Source organism: Oncorhynchus mykiss, chromosome 11, assembly GCF_057628025.1.
Source record: "Oncorhynchus mykiss isolate SJ-2025 chromosome 11, ASM5762802v1, whole genome shotgun sequence".
NCBI classification, from domain to species: domain Eukaryota; kingdom Metazoa; phylum Chordata; class Actinopteri; order Salmoniformes; family Salmonidae; genus Oncorhynchus; species Oncorhynchus mykiss.
Window position 1 is genome coordinate 46,496,175 of NC_143032.1, and position 21,326 is coordinate 46,517,500.

The window sequence follows — 21,326 nt, forward strand, 5'->3', positions numbered from 1 at the left end:
CCCCCACCACCACCACTAAGACACCATCCTATCCAGACTCCCGAAGACTTCAGTCAGCACACCTACCGTCCTCTCTCCCAGGCCCACAATAAGGTGTTTCCCCACCCCCTCCTATACTCCTCCTCCTATCCACCCCTCCACTCATCCATCCTCCCTTCTCCATGGGGCTTACCTGTCTGTTGCGTTCATCCATAATCCGCGTGATCTGAATCTTTTTCCTCCCCATCGTCCCGTCCTTTTCTTCTCTCCTCTCCCTAAAGAACGTTGCGCTTTCTCTCCTTGCTCTTCTTCTGCCTTTCCTCAAACTGCTCTTTCTTCTTCTTTACTTGCTCCGATCAATTCAAAGATTCCAGCATCCGTATCTGCATGAGAGAAAGAGACAGATAGAGAGAGGGAGGGAGAGAAAAGGAGAGAGAGAGAAGGAGAGAGAGAGGATAAACATTACGTGAAATGAAATATGGCAACAAAAAAAAACAGGGGGGGATTGGTGGGGGAGAGAAAAGTCACATCATCGCAGCCACAGGGGAGGGTGAAGAAAGACAAAGAATCCGTCAACATGTTGTGAAAGCAGCGCTGTGTTTTTCACTGTTGATATCATGCAAATCAGGTTTGTTGCATTTCCGTGCCGACTATGAGGAGAGACAGTGCTGTCAGGCTCTCGCCTCGTTCACAGAGAGTTTGACAGTGTTTTGAAAGTGCTGCTAACTTAAACGCTCTAATCACCTACAGTGTAACATTACCTCCAGCCTAAGAAATACAGTTTGTTCCTCCCGAAAAACAGCAGTTTGTTGACAGAACGACAGCAAGGTATGACTAGTCTCGTCTACCTCCAATACGGTTCCAAAATGGGTACCATGGAGAATGGCTTGGATGCTGATATAAAACCTAGCCTTGCCTTGTTCAGACAAAAGCACTATCGATTTTACCCTTAAAATCACAGCAATAGAGCTGATTCCACACAACCAAATTCCATAAAGAACAGAACTTAAACCACCTGGACACAGTGTGTGTGTGTGTGTGTGTGTGTGTGTGTGTGTGTGTGTGTGTGTGTGTGTGTGTGTGTGTGTGTGTGTGTGTGTGTGTGTGTGTGTGTGTGTGTGTGTGTGTGTGTGTGCGCGAGTGTTTTTTACCTAAGTCTGGGATATATGTGGTGGATTTTTCTATCTATTGTCATACTTGAGTAAAAGTAAAGCTTCCTTAATAGAAAATTGTCCAAGTAAAAGTGAAAGTCACCCAGTAAAATACTACTGAAGTTCTGTCACTCTCCTTGAAAAGCATCTAAGAAGTGGTAGATCTGTTCTATGTACGCTATTTCTATGCGTCCCATTCTTACATTTAGTTTCTGCATCTTTTACTTTTTGGTTTTGAACACCAGCTTCAAACAGCTGAAAATACAATAGTTTGGGAATGGAAAATATATTTCACAGCAGTTTAGATGGTACAATGATTCCCTACACTATACTTGCTTGTTTCGTCACATAAAGTGAAACACTATTAGAATTTTAGCTACCAGGAAATGGCAGAGTGATTTCTGCCCAGTGTATCTTTAGGAAAACCAGACGGTGCAATTTTTTGTGTGTTTTTTTTAATTGTATGGACAGACAGGGGCACACTCCAACCTCATTTACAAATGCAGTTTTTGTGTTTAGTTAGTCCACCAGATCAGAGGCAGTAGAGATGACAACGGGTTATAATGATAGTTGCATAAATTGGACATCAATGAGTGTCAGGGAAAACGTATGGGAGTGTAGTGGAATAAAACTAAAACAAATAGAAATAGTAAAGTAAAGTACAAATACCCCAAAAAACGACTTAAGTGGTACTTTAAAGTATTTTTACTTCAGTACTTTACACCACTGTCTGTGTGTGTGTGTGTGTGTGTATGTATGAGCGTGCGTGCATGTGTGTCTGTCTGTTTGTGCGTGCGCGTCTGTTTGTGTTTGAGCGTGTGCAGTGCATGCACTTGCATTTGTGTGTGGGCTGAGCTGGACCGATGGTGTGTGTGAGAGTGAAATAGCTGACTTCCAAAGAGGTTGTGCATATGTGTGTGTGTGCGCTTGGGTAAGCCAGATCTCTGGTGCTTCTCTCCAGAGTGCTAAAGTAGGCCAACCCAATCTATCTCAGGGAAGAGCAGAAGAGCTGTTGTTGTGTTTTCTTTTGACAGTAGAGGTGATAACGTCCCTCGTTATGCAAATGAGCATCCCATTATTTAAGCTCAGTGCAATGCAGGGAGCTGTCAGAGCCGTCGTATTAAAAACCCTCCATCTACCTTGCTTTTTTTTCTCCCCCTTTCCCTCTTCTCTTTTCTCTCCTTTCTGAACCAGATTTCCAGCACCTGGCAGCATGAGCCGGATACATTGATGTGGAAGACAACACCGCTTCACCAAAAGACATGTCAGTCTTTCTCGCTCTCTCTCTCTCTCTCTCTACTGCTCACACACATGTATGCATGCACACATACGCACACACGCATGCGCACACACACACACACACACGCATGCGCACACACACACACACACACACACACACACACACACACACACACACACACACACACACACACACACACACACACACACACACACACACACACACACACACACACACACACACACACACACACACACACACACACACTTTCCCCCCCCTATCTTTCCTTTCCTGTTTGATCTCCCTCTAACCTGAATCCATGTGTTTACTAAGTGACATAAAGCACAGGAAAGCCCCTCCAAACCCCCATAGTGAACACACTGCTGCATGTTTGACCCTTCACTTGAGAGGAAACACAAGTCTTCCCTGTAACACTCCCATCTGATCTTGCTTTAGGAGCACAAGTGAGAATTATCCTCAGCATTGGAGAGCACAGGTTCAAAACACCTGTCCTTCTGCATGCCACTGGTGTGGCCATCTCTCCTGAGAGGTGGCGCGAGCGGTAATCTAGCCAGTTAGACATAGCCCATAGCTTGATGGCTCCTAATGGTCTACAGGTTGACAGTTTCTCAGGCTTCACATGCTCATTCCAACATGGCAATCAAGCTTGTCCCCTTGAGTCAATTGGCGTGCCCGCGCAGAAATGTAATTAGCTTAATTAATAAATAAATAAAAATCTGTTTAAGGTCGAGACTTCTCGTTTTTGCATGGGTTGCATCTCAACCCACCCAATTCATCAATGTCAGCGGTGACATCCCGAAAATCGGTCTTGTCACAAAAACAATCGGCAGAGTCCAAACGGTTTGTGCTAGAAACGATGAACCAACTATGGAAAGCTGAGACTCTCATGAACACGACGGTGTTCTCTGTTTTGCTCTACGACCCCCACAAGTGTCACGGGACTTCTCTGAAGTCGGTCCAACAGGTGTGCCAACGAGTCGAACGGTTTGAGCTAAAAAAAAAAGAACTCATGTGAAAGCTGAGACTCTCACGAACACGTACATGTTGGTTGTTTTGCTCTACGGCATCCACAAGCTTCACAAGACTTGTCTGAAGGTAACCCGTTATGGGGCTGTAAAATACATGGAAGTGAACGTGGGTAGTTCCACATCAAATGTATACACATCATTCCATGGTAAAATTACTATGAAACCATTTCCTGACCTTTCTTATATTTTGTTGATATGTCTCTCTCTCTCTCTCTCGCTCAATTCAATTCAAGGGGCTTTATTGGCATGGGAAACATGTGTTAACATTGCCAAAGCAAGTGAGGTAGATAATATACAAAAGTGAAATAAACAATAAAAAATTAACAGTAAACAGTAAATATATATATATATATATATATATATATATATATATATATATATATATATATATATATATATATATATATATATATGTGTACAGTGTTGTAACAATGTACAAATGGTTAAAGTACACAAGGGAAAATAAATGAGCATAAATATGGGTTGTATTTACAATGGTGTTTGTTCTTCACTGGTTGCCCTTTTCTTGTGGCAACAGGTCACAAATCTTGCTGCTGTGATGGCACACTGTGGAATTTCACCCAGTAGTTTATCAAAATTGGATTTGTTTTCGAATTCTTGGTGGATCTGTGTAATCTGAGGGAAATATGTCTCTCTAATATGGTCATACATTGGGCAGGAGGTTAGGAAGTGCAACTCAGTTTCCACCTCATTTTGTGGGCAGTGAGCACATAGCATGTCTTCTCTTGAGAGCCATGTCTGTCTACGGCGGCCTTTCTCAATAGCAAGGCTATGCTCACTAAGTCAGTACATAGTCAAAGCTTTCCTTAAGTTTGGGTCAGTCACAGTAGTCAGGTTTTCTGCCACTGTGTACTCTCTGTTTAGGGCCAAATAGCATTCTAGTTTGCTCTGTTTTTTTGTTAATTATTTCCAATGTGTCAAGTAATTATCTTTTTGTTTTCTCATGATTTGGTTGGGTCTAATTGTGCTGCTGTCCTGGGGCTCTGTGGGGTATGTTTGTGCCCCAGGACCAGCTTGCTTAGGGGACTCTTCTCCAGGTTCATCTCTCTGTAGGTGCATTATTTGGTGCTCTACGTTCTACACGGAGGATATTTTTGCAGAATCCTGCATGCAGTCTCTCTCTCTCTCTCTCTCTCTCTCTCTCTGCATAATGATCCCATTAACGCCTCAACAAAGGCGTGCTCTTCTTTCGCACCCTTGTGACAAAACCACACTCATGTGATGATGGTTTGGAGCACCACTGCGAATGACACGATCACGGAGCACCGGAAACAAGACCACTGACTGCATTAGCAACCATAGGAAACAACGGCACTAAAGATAAAAGCATCAAAAATCAGACAGTGGTTCATTCTTCCAAGACACATTCTATGGTTACACTGAACAAATCTTAAGGAGTCTTCACAGTAAAAACAACAACGTGCTTTCAGGAAGACGAAAGTGTCATCAGACAAACTAACACTAGAGCCTAACAGTGGTGCTCAACACTCCACAGACACAGACACAACAACTACAGTACATGTACAACGACATATAAATTCCCCAGTCAGGCCAGCATACCTCAATCAGAACCTGACAGTTTCTTGAACATTTAATCTGGGCTTTGACTCCAGCAACCAACACGCCTGATGTGAGGTACGGCTGCTTAGCCCCACGCCGGTGATCCCCCTTCCTCCCTTTTCCTTCCCCTCAAACACGAGATCCCCTCAGCTCCTTAACGCTCCCTCAACCCTCAACCCCCTTTCCCACACACCTGCAACCATCCCATTTGAGTGCAAGGCAACTCAGTCCTCCCTGAGATCGCCCACTGCCTCCCAAACATCAACTCCCTCTCTCTGTCCCTCCCTTCTACCTCCTCCAGGGCTGGCGAGGGAGGGATGGCTGGCGACAGTAATCACCCACCACCCTGACAGATTACCACAGAGCAGCTCAATCCGATTTACCCCTCTGATGCCCTCCCACCATGAGACGCTGCGGCCAGAATGAGAGAGAGAAAGAGAAAGAGAAAGAGAGAGAGGGAGAGAGAGAGAGAGAGAGAGAGAGAAAGAGAGGGAGAAAGAGAGAGAGGGAGAGAGAGAGGGAGAGAGGGAGAGAGATAAATCCACCCCAACAAGGTAGAACTAAACTCAGCAAAAAACGAAACGTCCTCTCACTGTCAACTGCGTTTATTTTCAGCAAATTTGTGTGTAAATGTGTAAATATTTGCATGAACATAACAAGATTCAACAACTGAGACAAAAACTGAACAAGTTCCACAGACATGTGACTAACAGAAATGGAATAATGTGTCCCTGAAAAAAGGGGGGGTCATAATCAAAAGAAACAGTCAGTATCTGGTGTGGCCACCAGCTGCATTAAGTACTGCAGTGCATCTCCTCCTCATGGACTGCACCAGATTTGCCAGTTCTTGCTGTGAGATGTTACCCCACTCTTCCACCAAGGCACCTGCAAGTTCCCGGACATTTCTGGGGGGAATGGCCCTAGCCCTCACCCTCCGATCCAACAAGTCCCAGATGTGCTCAATGGGATTGAGATCCGGGCTCTTCGCTGGCCATGACAGAACACTGACATTCCTGTCTAGCAGGAAATCACACACAGAACGAGCAGTATGGCTGGTGGCATTGTCATGCTGGAGGGTCATGTCAGGAAGAGCCTGCAGGAAGGTTACCACATGAGGGAGGAGGATGTATTCCCTGTAAGGCACAGCGTTGAGATTGCCTGCAATGACAACAAGCTCAGTGCGATGATGCTGTGACACACCGCCCCAGACCACGACGGACCCTCCACTTCCAAATCGATGCCGTTCCAAAGTACAGGCCTGGGTGTAAGGCTCATTCCTTCGACGATAAATGCGAACCGACCATCACCCCTGGTGAGACAAAACCGTGACTAGTCAGTGAAGAGCACTTTTTGCCAGCCCTGTCTGGTCCAGTGACGGTGGGTTTGTGCCCATAGGCAACGTTGTTGCCGGTGATGTCTGGTGAGGCCCAGGCCTACAAGCCCTCAGTCCAGCCTCTCAGCCTATTGTGGACAGTCTGAGCACAGTAGTCAGTAGAAAGGCCTCTTTAGTGTCCTAAGTTTTCATAACTGTGACCTTAATTGCCTACCGTCTGTAAGCTGTTAGTGTCTTAACGACTGTTCCACAGGTTCATTCATTGTTTATGGTTCATTGAACAAGCATGGGAAAGAGAGTGTCAAAACGCTTTGCAATGAAGATCTGTGAAATGATTTGGATTTTTACAAATTCTCTTTGAAAGACAGGGTCCTGAAAAAGGGACGTTTCTTTTTTGCTGAGGTTATTGGCCATTTATGCACTCAAAGAGTACTCCACAGAAGAACGAGACTGACACTGTTGAGGACAGAGTGAAAAGAGAGGAAGAGAGAAGACTCACAAGACTAACACGTTTTCTACGCCACACTAAGCCAATTCACTAATCCAAAACCAAACCATATTGGGAGAGGACAGAGCAGACAAAATAAAGAGATTTGGAATGAGAAACCAAAGGATTTTGTTTCTCTCTCTCCTTAACAAAGTGAGACGGATGGCATGTTCGCATCCCAGCACAACTGGGGGAGGAGGGCCAGTGTGGGTAAATGCTAAAGTCATTGTGGACATTGGGAAAGAAATTATGGGCTGAGGGAGCGAGAGAGCGGGATAAAGAATGGTGGCCATACCTATACAGAATAGTCTGGACTCAAAAGTAGCAGAGTCTAGAGAGAGCTGACAGAGGGAAAGAGAGAGAGGAGAGAAAACGAGAGAAAAGCCGAAAAAGGGATCTATGAACAGGCACCAGACCTCTCAGGGGGGAGGGGAAGAGCTCTAACCACAACCCTCCCATCTGTTAGGCAGACGGAGGGAGAGAGAAAGGGAGGGAGAGAGGGAGATTCAGCACATAGATCTAATGAACACTAATTAACACTCTTTCTGTTTTCACCAACTCTCTCTCTCTCTCTCTCTTTCAGAAGTGGAGCTGGGAGGGTGATGGGAACACATACACTCAGTACACCATGAGGCTTGATTCTAGGTCACTTCACTCCCAAGTGTTTAGTCACCAAAAACCAATATACAGCACGTCGGCAGCGTTTCTTCTCGCCTCAATAGACACAGTATCCACTGAGTGTACAATACATTAAGAACACCTGCTCTTTCCATGACATAGACTGACCAGGTGAGTCCAGGTGAAAAACTATCCCTTCTTGATGTCACTTGTTAAGTCCACTTCAATCAGTGTAGATGAAGGGAAAGAGCCGTGTGTATCAAGAATGGTCCACCACCCAAAGGACATCCAGCCAAGTTAACACAACTGTGGGATAACATTGGAAACAACATGGGCCAGCATCCCTGTGGAGTCCATGCCCTAACGAATTGAGGCTGATCTGAGGGCAGAGGGGGGAGGCTGGTCCTCAGCTCTAATTCCTCTCTTTGATAGGAATGTACATGGTGCAAAACAAGGCTTTTGGTACAGGGGGCGGGAAGACAGAAAAAAGGAACGAGAGAGAGAGACATGTCGAGAACATATACTGAATGATGAGGGACCACAACTCTGAAACCCAGGTCCTCTTCATGAAGAACACATACACCAACATATGCTGACATTTTATATTTTTCAACCGTACTCGAGGTAGGCCTATGACGCTGAGAATTGGAGAAATACATTTATCATGACAGGATTGGTGAGTGCTTTTCCTAGAACCCCACCTCGGCGGCGAAGGCGCTCTCTCCCCATAGCACATCTGATACACATTTGCTAATAGCATGTACATTGAAAAAAACTGCAGTATCCTCTATCCTCATAGGACATTAGGTTGTGAGGATTTGAAATAACATATTACACTGCAGTAAGTCATCATTTTAGGAGGTGTGTGCTACATAAACCCTCTCTCTTTTAAAATAAACTCCCATTTCCTCGAAGAGGAGGAGAAAAACTGCTTTAATACAGTTTCCGAACAATCTGAATATGAGTACACACACACATACTCTCTTGGCTCTGTTTCGCTTAAGAATCCCTGTCATATATCTTCTCTTAATCCCCCCCCCCCCCCCCAAAAAAAAAAGTCATACTGTACGCAGGGCTAGTGTTTAGAGTTGTGTACTGTTTGTGGAGGTGCAGCTGTTTATCTGTGTGTTGCCTGGGTGTGGGAGGGAGAGGGTAGACAGTGGCCAGGGGACTGTGTATTGCCTCTCTCATTGTGTCTCTAATGTCATTACAGGCAGTGACTCCTCTGTGTGTCACATCAAGCAGCGCAGAGCTCTCCGCCTGTCAGGCCCAGATAGGCACGGTGACGAATGGCTATCAATTCCTCTCCCTCCCTCCACGTCCCCATGTCCTTTAGGAACACACATGAGAGAATGACCTAAACCTGGGCTGTCGCCCGTGCGTAGGTGGGCCTCTGTGCTGGTGGTGAATCACACCAAATATTAGGGCTAATTTAACGCGTTAGCAGCTAAAGAGATTAGCAGAATGTACATCTGGGATTAGCTTGATAGCAGTGTATCATGGTGTAATGTGTTCAAGCGTTCTTCCAATTCAGAGGCTGTGTAGATTGTATGTGTGTGTGTGTGTGTGTGTGTGTGTGTGTGTGTGTGTGTGTGTGGTACATGCCTCTTTCTATTAACTCATGTTACAGTTGGATCATTAGCAGACAGAGATGTTTTTGTGGAGAGAGAACTGTCTATTGTTAAAGGTGCAATATGCAGAAATCGCTCCGCCATTTCCTGGATGGAAAAATTTGAATAGTTTGCCTAATTTCAGTTTATGTGACAAAACAAGCACTTATAGTGTAGAGAGTCATTGTACCATCTAAACCACAATGACATATATTTTCCATTACCAAAAATATCGTATTTTCAGCTGTTTGAAGCTGGTGTACAAAACCAAAAGTAAAAGACACAAAAACGAAACTTAGAAATAGCTCACATAGAAGAGATCTACCACTTCTTAGACTTGCTTTCAATGAGAATGACAGATCTATAACTCACATTTCTATGTGAATTTGGTCAGGTCGCCCAAAAAGTTACATATTGCAGCTTTAAGGAGAGAAGGGAGGCAAGTTACCTCTTCATTTTGACAAAGTCTATTCTATCTGACATTGATTGGATTAGCTGTCGAACTGGATCTATCATTAAAGACTAACGGCATATTATACCTCAATTCCACGGCCCTGTATCCACTCTAAACCCACCCCGAACCCCATACCCAAAGACTCGCCTCATGGCACACCCCAACCCACCATTACCCCCTGTTCACTCCCCCTACCCCACCCCAGTCGCCCCCAGGACCTCAGTGGACAGAAAGGCAGGAAACACACACGCAGCACACTCAGCGGAAGGATGTGACATCAGCAGCCACAGACAATTAAAGGTGTAAAGGTGCTTCCTTCCCTAAACTCCCTGCGCTTCCCAAGCCCTCCGCCCGGAGAATAAGAGATGTCTGAGTCTTCTGCCCACCTCAACCAGTCAGCGTTTTACCCTTGGGAAGACCATTGGGAAGACCAGAGGTTCCCTCCATATCCCATGTCATGAAACAAGGCATGTCTGTGGCAAAAATACTTCTGGAAGAAATCTCTCCAGCTTTTAGCCATCAAGAGAAAAAAATCACCACAACCGCACTGCCCACCATCAGATCTGTATTTCCTTATGATGCAACAGGACACATCGTTGTGATTGTGAAACCTGAACCGAGAGGACTAAAGCCCTTTTTTCTACTGTATAAAAGGTTTCTCAAAACACCCGTTAGGCCTTCTCTAAATGTCCTTTAGAAAAAAAACAGGAGGGAAAAAAAGAGTAAACTAAAGGCTTTATAAGCGATCGTGTGACATTATGGATGAAGTGCATATTTGTGTGGCGGTGTTAGGTGAATAGAGGCCTTTTGAGTTACTACGCTAGATTAAACCCTTATAGGAGAGAGGAGCATTTGTATTTGTGCATTACAGAGCATCCTTTCAGCACCTCAAACTGCAATTGCTTTCCTCCACAAAAACTGCATCAAGTGGAAATTGGTTTTGCAGCTCCAAACAGTACGTACCCTGCCCGCCCACGATGAGTTTTGAGTGGAAAAAAAACCTGAAGCCTTCAAATGGCTTTAAACAGAAAACAAAAAATATATGAGGAGGTTGATGATGTGTCTTTAGTTTGTTTCTGATGTGCAGTGGACAATAAGTCCGTTTTTTCAGTCAGACAATATTTATATACTTTTATTAACACACAATAATAAAGTGGCATATGCAAGTAATTATGTTCAAATGATAGAGGCTTGGTTGTTGACTTACCTAAAAAACTACAAGATGTCTATTGCGAAACCTCATCCAATCAATGAACCTCTGCATTTCCAACTAGCATTCTGTTGCCATGCATTTTTATCAGACCAATGGAAATCCATTCAGCACACAGTGGTCCCCTCTTTCATCTATTTGTGCTTTGAGAGACAAATAAAAACCTTTTAAACTCCTCTCAACTCCTCTCTCAGTGGAGAGGCTGTGAGGTAACAGGGGCTTTTAAGTCCAGCGCTGACTACTACAGTATTGTGTTCTGACCTGGTAGAGCAGGGGGAGAGGAGGAGGAGGAGGCAGAGGGAAACAGGGCCCGAATGGCGGACAGGTAGCCATCTGTCAGAGCCAAAATGGAGACAGGTGAGAGCTGTCTTTCCATAGCCCATTGCTGACTCCCCCAAGGATAAGGGGACTTGACACAATGCGTCAACCACCCTTTGAAAGCAGGCCAATAGCTGTATAACTGCAGCTGCTTCATGGGCCCAATGGAAGCAGTGAGTGAGAGGGAGAGCTGCCGGACAGCTGAATACTGCTCAGTGTCGCCTGCCTGCCGGCCTGCCTGCCTGCCTGCCTGTTGGCTTTTGCTGCATCAGGACTAGCGACGTGACTTGGGGACACTAGCTACAGTTCATGCATGCAATAGCTGATAAGGTTATCATGGATTGAGCGGGTGATTAAAACCACAATCAAAGCAGTCACAATACCCCATGGACAATATGGTGGGTTTAGAGGCCAATGATATTATTTGGAAGAGCGTTGCGCAATAATGGAATGTTGTGAATGATAAATTGTTCATGTAGAAGCTGGTTCTCTGTGTGCTGTGGCAGATTATTGGATGAACAGTAGATACTCATCAGAGTGAAGTAAGTGGGCAGACTGGCGAATCTGACACACCAATGTCCGTGTGCCACGGTGGACCAAAGTGCAGCAGCGAAGAGCAGAAAAAGCAGAAGTAGCGGTAACCATGATTTGGGAAGGCCCCAGAAAGGCTCTGGTGAATCACCGCTGTGGTGTGAGCCATAAGTTTTTCCATGGCATGAGTAAAGATGAAGAGGGCGATGGACTGAGTAAAATAATCCTTGCCACACTGCGAAAAGACATCGGGGTGGACAGGGTCCAGGGGCCTCATTTATCAACCCGTGCGTAAATGTCTTATTCAATTCTGCCGTGTGTGTAGATTCAAGGGTTTGCGTGTGCCACAAATGATTGGGATTTATCAAACTGTTGCGTGCAACATATATACACGTGTCCATGAAAAAAAATCAGAGCCGTATCTGTGCGCTCGTGAACTAGTGCTACAACCTTGCTTGGAAAACGCCCTCCATTCACCTTTTATGGTAACAAAAAATGGCCTCATTTGCTGTATGATTTGGAGATATCAGAACAGGGCCATTATAGTTTCTGGATAAATGCTAGCCTAATATTTGTTGTGTAGCGGGAATAAACCAGTCTTGTCAGAAAAGGAGAGACATGTCCTGTAATATGATTATGATTTAGGCCTATATAACAAAAGTTCAATAAATATATTCGGCGAAACATGCTGCTATGCGATCTTCTCACCATTGGCAAAGGCATTTGTTTCATCGTCAAGTCTACATTGGAAGGTTTTCATTAGCCTACCGTTATTATAATTCCAGCGCATCCAAACACCTCCATTTCCCCCAAAAGCTTGCAATGCAGTTGATCAACCAATAGTAATTGGTCGTACGCATGGTCTGAGATTTGTGTGGAGACACAGACACTTTCCCAGTTAAAAATGTATAAATACTAACCTTGCCGTCCGCAAGGCATAGTCTTTTTTTGTTGTGTACCTTTGATAAACGAGACTCCAGGTGGGGCATGATGGCAGGAGGATGAAGGTGTACAAGAGTGAGGTGGTAGTGGTGGTGCAATGGTTAGGGACATGAAAGCGATGTCATGTGTGGTGGAGAAAGCAACCATTGTTCAACGCTGAATCACATTGCTTTAGTTTCAGCTGATCACCGCAGCTTCCCCTTCTTCCTCTCTCGCTCTCCACCTGTCTCTCTCTCACGTTGTTTTCCCCACAGTCTGTGCAGTACGTTCACCTCAAGCATACACATCTGAGAAGGGGTAATGTTTTTCAGTAAGCGTCCAACCACTGCCTAACATCACATGGTGCTACGTAGGTCTGTAGGCCCCAGGTGCAACCACCATTTAGGCACAGACTGCTGGACTGGAACATAAAAAATAAAATAAAAACACAGACTCTTGTTTCTCACACACACACACACACACACACACACACACACACACACACACACACACACACACACACACACACACACACACACACACACGCGCACACACACACACACACACACACACACACACACACACACACACATACACACACACACACACACACACACACTTACTTTATCCTTACATGTCACTAAAGATTTTTGACTTGCTTCAACTCATAAAGATGCTGATGAAGTAAACCAACACCATTTACGAAACTATTTTATCGTACTAAGACAGTGAAAGGAGGAGGGAAAGCAAGCCATAAAGAATGAAAGCATTTCCCTTCAATAACCACTACCCCACCCCCATGATAACAGCCCACGGCCATGTCACTAAGAACACACAAATCACTGACATATTCCCCCAATTATGTTCTCCGCCAAGGATGACAATGTCTGTTGATATAGTTAACAATGTTCAGCAGCTCGGGGTTGGGGGTTGGGGTTGGGGTAGGGCGAGGGGATAGGGGGTGGGGCCCGCTTTGTCTCCTTTTCAAACGCTGCAAACTTCCGTGACGTCTCGTGGCGGCGGCGTCTTCTAACACCCGACAACGTGGTTAGACGACGACGATCCGCCGATGATTCCATCGCACTTTCTTTCTCTATTTTTTTGCTCATTCTAAATCAGCCTAATTAAAAGCTTTGTTCATTTCGAAATCTCTGATGACAATTTGTTTCACTCTACCCTACAGCAGTGACTGTGAAGAAGAGAATAAAATGTGATCTTCTGACAGCAATTACTAAATGCTCCCTCCTGGCCCCAATTAGAGACACAAGCTAAAGCTAACATGGCTAACACTCCTGCGTGGGTGCCAGCTTATTTTCTATTCACTTTTCACCACCTTCTTTTAGCACTTTCTGTCTTGTATGCACTTTCGGTATTGTGTTATCGTGTACAGTAATCTATTTTGCATACTCCATTATGGGACTAACTTTCCAAAGTTGCTTCCTTTTTCTCCCCCTCTGTTCGCCTTGGCCGATCCAGAAAGACAGACACAGAGAAAAATATGGGGAAGTTGAGGGATATCTTTATATATATATATATATATATATATATATATATATATATATGTTGGGATCCATCAGCACACAAAAGTTGCATCATGAGCTGTCTTGGTGTCTATACTAAGTTCTATATGCAAGTGTTTATAGACAATAGACCCATTAGCAGAGTCTATGAGGAAACACTAAAACAAGTCATAGGTGCTACTGAAGTGTGACCTGTTTATAACCTCTTCTCTGCTCTAGTGTTCACACATACAGTACCAGTCAAACGTTTGGACACACCAACTCATTCAAGGGTTTTTCTTTATTTTGACTATTTTCTACACTGTAGAATTATAGTGAAGACATCAAAACTATGAAATAACTCAAGGAATCACGTAGCGACAAAAACAGTGTTAACTTATCCTCTGCAGCAGAGGTAACTCTGGGTCTTCCTTTCCTGTGGCGGTCCTCATGAGAGCCAGTTTCATCATAGTGCTTGATGGTTTTTGCGACTGCACTTGAAGAAACCTTCAACGTTCTTGAAATGTTCCGTATTGACTGACCTTCATGTCCTGAGCTGTTCTTGCCATACTATATAGGGCTATCTTCTGTATACCAACCCTACCATGTCACAACACAACTGGTTGGCTCAAACCCATTAAGAAGGAAAGAAATTCCACAAATTAACTGTTAACAAGGCACACCTGTTAATTGAAATGCATTCCAGGGGACTACCTCATGAAGCTGGTTGAGAGAATGCCAAGAGTGTGCAAAGCTGTCATCAAGGCAAAGGGTGGCTACTTTTAAGAATAAAAAATATATTTTGATTTGTTTAACACTTTTTTGGTTACTACATGATTCCATGTGTGTTATTTCATAGGTTTGATGTCTTCACTATTATTATACAATGTACAAAATAGTAAAAATGAAGAAAAACCCTTTAATGAGTATGTCTAAACTTTTGACTGGTACTGTATGTTGGTTATGCTATGAAAGGGGATGGGGTGTTTGGAGGCAACGACGTAGGCTCGGATTGGATCTGATCGCAGACTCTGACTGTGGAGTGTGTGTGTGTGTGTGTGTGTGTGTGCGTGTGTGTGTGTGTGTGTGTGTGTGTGTGTGTGTGTGTGTGTGTGTGTGTGTGTGTGTGTGTGTGTGTGTGTGTGTGTGTGAGAGTGTGTGTGTGTGTGTGTGTGTGTGTGAGTGTGTGTGTGTGTGTGAATGTGTGTGTGTGTGTGAATGTGTGTGTGTGCGATTGGGGAGTGGTTTCGGGTATACTAGGTCAAGTCAGCCTTAAAAAAACTGGCATGGCAACCCTTCACATCAGGCTCCATGGTAACATTTAGGCCACTAGAAGCTAAATGCTGAGTATATCTACCAGAATAGGCCGGCTAGACTGCTACTGTAAATGGTCCAGGATATTTTTACCAACCTCCTTAACGGACAGAGCCTTGAGCCAAAAAGCATCCTCTCTGTGTCTTCGGATCGAGGCTTGATGATTACCTGTTGCTTGTATTGTATTCTATTACCCTAAATTAGGTATAAATATGTCAACCATTCCTTTGCAAGAGTAATGTGGTATTATTTTAACACGCTTTGCTCAAACTACAGCAATGATGAACAACAATGCTTTGCATTCCTATTTGTGTAACATTACAGTGGTATTATGTATCTCTCTCTAACAGTCTGGCTGATCTAAAGCGAGAGCCACAGCCTTGAACTGAGACTGTGCACAGCGTGGAGGTAATTTGCAAAGAAGTAGAAGGTTGCACACTTCAACAAGGATGTCCTTCATAAATTCAACCTTCTGTTGTTTTTTTTAAAGTCCCTGTGCTCCATAAGGAAACCGAGTAACCTAGATCGCAGAGTGGAGAGAGAGAGAGAGAGAGAGTCGAGCAGAGAGAGAGGAAGAGGGTAGAGAGTCGAGCAGAGAGAGCTCTGAAAAAAATACTGATTCTGATACCCCACCCCTCTGATCCCTTGTTCCCTCCCTGGCTTATCGGAAAATATGTGATCCAGTCTGCTAGCATGATGTCACAGTTCCTCTTATTTTTTCTGCCTACCGCAAGCTGATTGGGTTGATTATTGGTCAGCATTGTTGCCCTGTTGACGTTGCACATCATTAAACTGCGAGTGTTCCAGTTAGTGTCTGTTTAAACAAGACTGGTGTAATGTTTCCGGGTAGTATCTCTGTAACACACACACACACACACACACACACACACACACACACACACGCACACACACACACACACTGTAAACTTGAGACACACAAAGAGTTTGAATGTCCCCACATCAGTAATTTAGGTTGTACTACAACACATTGTTTCAATTCAGAGTTGGCCAGAATATAGAGTAAAACATACAGAGAAACAAATACAAAATGGACACCTTTAGCTTATCTAATTAAATGAGTATGTGTATACGTATATTTAACTCTACCCACAATCATATCAATTACATCATAAACAGGGTGGATCGAGCTGAACAGTGGATATCAGACTGTATACCATGGGTATGACAAAACATTTATTTTTACTGTTCTAATTACCTTGGTAACCAATTTATAATAGCGATAAGGCACCCAGGTGGTTTATGGTATATAGCCAATATACCATTTCTAAGGGCTGTATACATGCACTCCGCATTACGTTGTGCATTAGCACAGCCCTTAGCATTGGTATATTGACCAAACACCACACCCCCTCGTGCCTTATTGCTTAAGTATATGAATGGTATATCAACAGAGTTTGAAAGAAAAACTCCATCCATGCCCAGTAGCTGAGCTGCAGCCTGCTCCTAAAGCCCTCTAAGCAACAGTGGGGTGTGTCTGTGAGGGAGGGAGGGTAAAGTTTGTGTTGAGTGTGGAGAGCGGGCGGGCAGGCGGCGTACCTACAGATCACACTTTGTTAGTGGAGCTGAATGAGTCTGGGGGGCGGCCCCTCCAAGCCCAGACCCATGCCAGAGCCAGGCCAAGCCTCTCATTAGACGGCGGCTGGGTGCCGCGCTTCTGTTTGGAGTGGTTAGGGGGACCAGCGAGGGGCTGGCAGCTCCACCGTACTCCACTCCCCGCACCATCACAACCCGACCTCATCAAAGACAGCGCTCGTAATTTGTCACAGAAAGCAGCGAATTAACATATGTTAGGGGAGGAGGGAGGACAAGAAGAAGAAGGGATGAGAGGAGAGCAAGTGAAAAATGATACCGTATGATTAAAGAGCCCGCACAGCTGCACAAAATCAAAAAGGCAAAAAGAGGTTTGAAAGAGACCTCAGCCCGGGTGATCTGATAAAGCTTACTGCTACTTAACCCCTTCTAGAGAGGAGGAGGAAGAGAGAGAGAGAGAGAAAGAGAGAGAGAGAAAATGAAAAGAGACAAACAAATATTAAATTACTGCCGCATGGCTACACGTCTTGGCAGAGGCACTCGTCTCCTCTCTGTACGTGACTATAGCAAAGGCCACTGTATCACACAAAGATGGCCCCTCTTGCCAAAAAGCCTACTGCCGCTTTGGCCAAGCCCTATTTTTAGCCCACTGCGCACCATGAGAAAATCTGTCAAGGTACTCCCCCTCCTTTTTGCCTCACCAAGTGATACTGTGTATGCTGTGCCATGTTAGCAAGGCCATTTTTTTGTTAACTCTTGCTCTCAACATACAAGAGAATTTTCTTTCTCTTTTAATTTCCCCGCCAGAAACTTCCATACAACTTCTTTCACATTATATCCTCCTTGCTTGCTTTCAACTCCTCGGGTTCTTGAGCTAGGTTCCTTTCTGTGTGTGTCGTTGTTGTTGGAGTAGCGTGTGATGTGAAGATGTGTGATATTTTGCCTTGTTGTTGGATACCGTGGCAGGCTGTATGCATTAGCACAGCACAGTCAGGCTTTGCTCTGTTCTCTCCCCCTCTCCCTCTCTTGTCTCACTGTCGCCGCGCCTGGTCCTGTTTCTGTAGCATGAGATCCGAAATGGTGACAGAGACGCTTGGTCTTTATCTGACGATCCGCTGACGATCTGTAGATTCGACCATATCAAACTAAAAAGGAAACATTTAACAGTGCTTTACACGTTCGTTCATGTATTTTGACTGTTATTCTGGTCCTAATTTCCATCTGCACTGAATGAAAACTGTTTCTTGAGACCAGAGATAAAAAGAGATAAGAAAAAAGCAAATGCCTAGAGAGGCATATATAAAACATTTATTTGTTTATTATTTGGGAAGTGAAGAGCTAGCTGAGTAGGGGGGATTTGGTTCACAAGGCTCAGCTCTGGTCCGACCGTACAGTACAGTGAAGAACCTGGCTGCTTAGCTGGAGTTCCCCCCTCAAATCCCTCAGCTCGGAGCACAGCTGCTCCGTTCACATAACCTCCCCCCCCCCCCCCCAACCCTCGGATAATGATAGCAGAGCACGTCCCCTTCCCTAACCAACGGCTTTTTCCACTTCACACACTCACACTGGTGGGCACATATCTCTCCTTCACTCGCTCCCTCTCCTTCTCTATCTCCGTTCCCTCCCTTAATTTTCTCATAGTTTCAAGTTTTTTTTTCTCCAGCCTGAGAAACATTTCCAGGCCACATGACCTCAAGAATGGGCTGAGAATGATGAAGGACCCTCCTCCCCCTCTTCTCCCCCTGACCCACCCAGTCCAGTATGCGACCTGTGCCAGGGCTGTGTGTGTGTGTGTGTGTTTGTAGGGGGGAAAGGCAACTCTGGGCCCCTGCCGCTTCTACTGCGCATTATCCCAAATAAACAACTCATTACATGTGTACTTAACCAAGGGGAGCTAGCGAGCATCGGAAGCTAATCCCTGTTATCGTTCCCAGCGTTTCTCTTCCGATTAGACTAGAGGGAAGAGGAGCCCAGGAAGGTAGGCAGCTAACCCGTAGAGGAGGAGGAGGAGAAGTAAAAATATGGAGGAAGGGGAGTCAGAAAAGGATTATGAATTTACTTCCGGCAAATATTAACAAGAGCTTTTTCCTTCTTACTCTTTCTCTCTTCCCACCTCTCCCTCGTACTCTTCGCTCTCTCTCTCTCTCTCTCTCTTCCCATCTCCCTGTGGAGTTTCGCTCTTCCTTGTTTTCGACCATCTGAGAAGTGGGTCATCGACAGGCATCCTTTTGAAGAACATAAAAAAAAACGGTCTGTTCTCTGAGAATAATCATAGCCCCATTATCATATTAAGCTGTCAAAAGCACATTAATAACAGTCAGTACTATTCCCTTCAGAAAAGAAAACACTGCTCTATTACTTGATTATTACTAGTGAGGCTTGCCAGCCCTTCTCTCTCTCTCGCTCTCTCTCCCTCCTATCTCTCTCTCCGTCCCTCCCTCTCTCTCCTTCCCTCCCTCTATCCCTTCACAAGGATGCCCTAGTTAATAGAATAATGGGCCCACCATTAAGAGGACCACAGTGCACAGTGCTGCTCATTTAGAAAGAGAACAATAAGCCGAGGTAAGATGCCAAAGGCAGGGATGGTATGTGTAATGGAATTACTCGCATTGCGTGTGTGTTGTCGATCTAGATCTCTACCCTCCCTCAGAACTGAGTTAATTACTCAGAGGAAGCCAATTCGCTTCTCTAAAAGACGTACTATGGATGCCCTTTGCAGCCGGGACAGGGTGAAGACCGGGACCCTCTCTCTGGAGCCAGGGGGGAGGGGGTTCAAGGCCTCCTTCCCTGGATCCTAGGGAAGCTATGATGGGTGCATGAAGGAAGGACCTCGGACCTCCGGGGATAACTGAGAGGCAGCAGGAAAAACCAACAGAACTAGTATTTGTCCGCTCAGCTCAGATCACTCAAAATCATTCATTCAAATTACGCGAGGGTGCATGCAGCCCTGCTCTTCCTTCCACCGTGGCTGCTGCATAACCAAACTGAACAACACCGGCAGTTAACAGAAGTGTGATAAATATGACTCAAATCAATTCAAAGATTGATTCCATGCGTGTCCTATACATGGGAGGACCTGATCACCCAACGACTGAGTGCAGTGTGAAAACAACTATTTCTAAAGGGAGGCAAAAGAGTGTCTGTGAAATGAAATTAACATGACAGGTCTGCATATAGATGGCAAAGAACAGTGAGGACATCGCGCCTCCAGTTTACACACGCAGACGCAGTGGGTGTCAGAAAAGACTTCTCCAGCGCAACCCATTTTACACTCCTTTCACAACACCACCCTCACAGCCCAATGCTGTCATCACTGCTGATAGTCTCAACAATCAGAGAGACATGCAATTATCACCAGTTCACTAGCCTCATTTTCCAAAATGTCACCTCATTCGACCACGCTCAAATCCACACTCCAAGATGACAACAGCAACGTCTCCAACTGTAGAGGAATTTCTCATTGGCTTGACTTTTCTCACACCCTCTATGTGAGTCCTATCCTGTTTGGTAGTCCCCCATGGGGGCTGAACTGGAGTAGCCCAGCGAAAGAGCACTGTAATGGGGTCGGGATGTGACGTAGAAGCCCTCAGAGGGCCTGTGGAGGAGGGCGACCAGCACAGTAGGTATCCCCCCCACACTTCCTCAACTATTTATAAACCATGAGCCCAGCACAGTGCCAAAAAAAGACTGGGGCCATTTTTAGCCCAAACAATACCGCTCACTCACACACACGAAAAAACATAAACACGCTGTATAGAAAGATAGGTAGGTACAACGATGCCAAAATCAAGAGAATATAACACTATGACCCTAAATGTTAAGTCAATAACAAGGCAGGGCTGTTTCTGTAGAGAGCACTACTTAGGAAGTGTGAGCTGGGTGCCAGTATTCTCCTTAGTGGAGCCTGGGTGTCACTGCAGCTCTGTTCCTATACAAACACTCATTGCTCTTCACCTCTAGCCCTCCCTCTTCCCTCATCCCTTGTCTTATTGTCTGAGCTGACACACACAGATACACAAAGGCATCGTTATCTATCCCGTTGCCTAGTCATTTTTACCCCTACCCATATATACATAGCTACTTCAATGACCTCGTACACCTGCACATTGACTCCCTGTATATGGCCATGTTATTTTGAATCTTTATCTTTAACTCTGCATCGTTGGAAAAGGACCCGTAAGTCAGTATTTCTGTGTTAGTCTACACCTGCTGCTTACGAAGCGTGTCACAAATCAAATTTGATACACACACACACGCACACACACACATACACACACACATAGAGGAGTTATTTGTTTTTCCACTGGGCTGGTCCACAGTGGCAGCCAGGTGAAAGCATCCATCAGCAGAGCACAGAGGGAGTTTGGTGTTGAGCACAAGGCCCCACTCTGCCCAGCAAAGCTTGAAGTGAAGCGCCAGGCTGAAGTTTCAAACAAAGTGGCCCCTCATTCATTATACATGAAACACCGCACTGCAAATC

General features: G+C 45.0%; 1 protein-coding gene across 19 annotated transcripts in view; it reads right to left on the reverse strand.

Moving 5' to 3' along the window:
* Positions 1-21,326, reverse strand: part of mef2cb (myocyte enhancer factor 2cb) — a 94,253-nt gene that overhangs the window by 54,906 nt on the left and 18,021 nt on the right. For all 19 annotated transcript variants that reach the window (XM_036935517.2, XM_090190215.1, XM_036935518.2 and 16 more), the window contains exon 2: positions 173-362. In XM_036935517.2, the coding sequence (XP_036791412.1) occupies positions 173-226 (54 nt within the window). In that variant the 5' untranslated portion in view covers positions 227-362. The remainder of the gene's footprint in view (positions 1-172; positions 363-21,326) is intronic.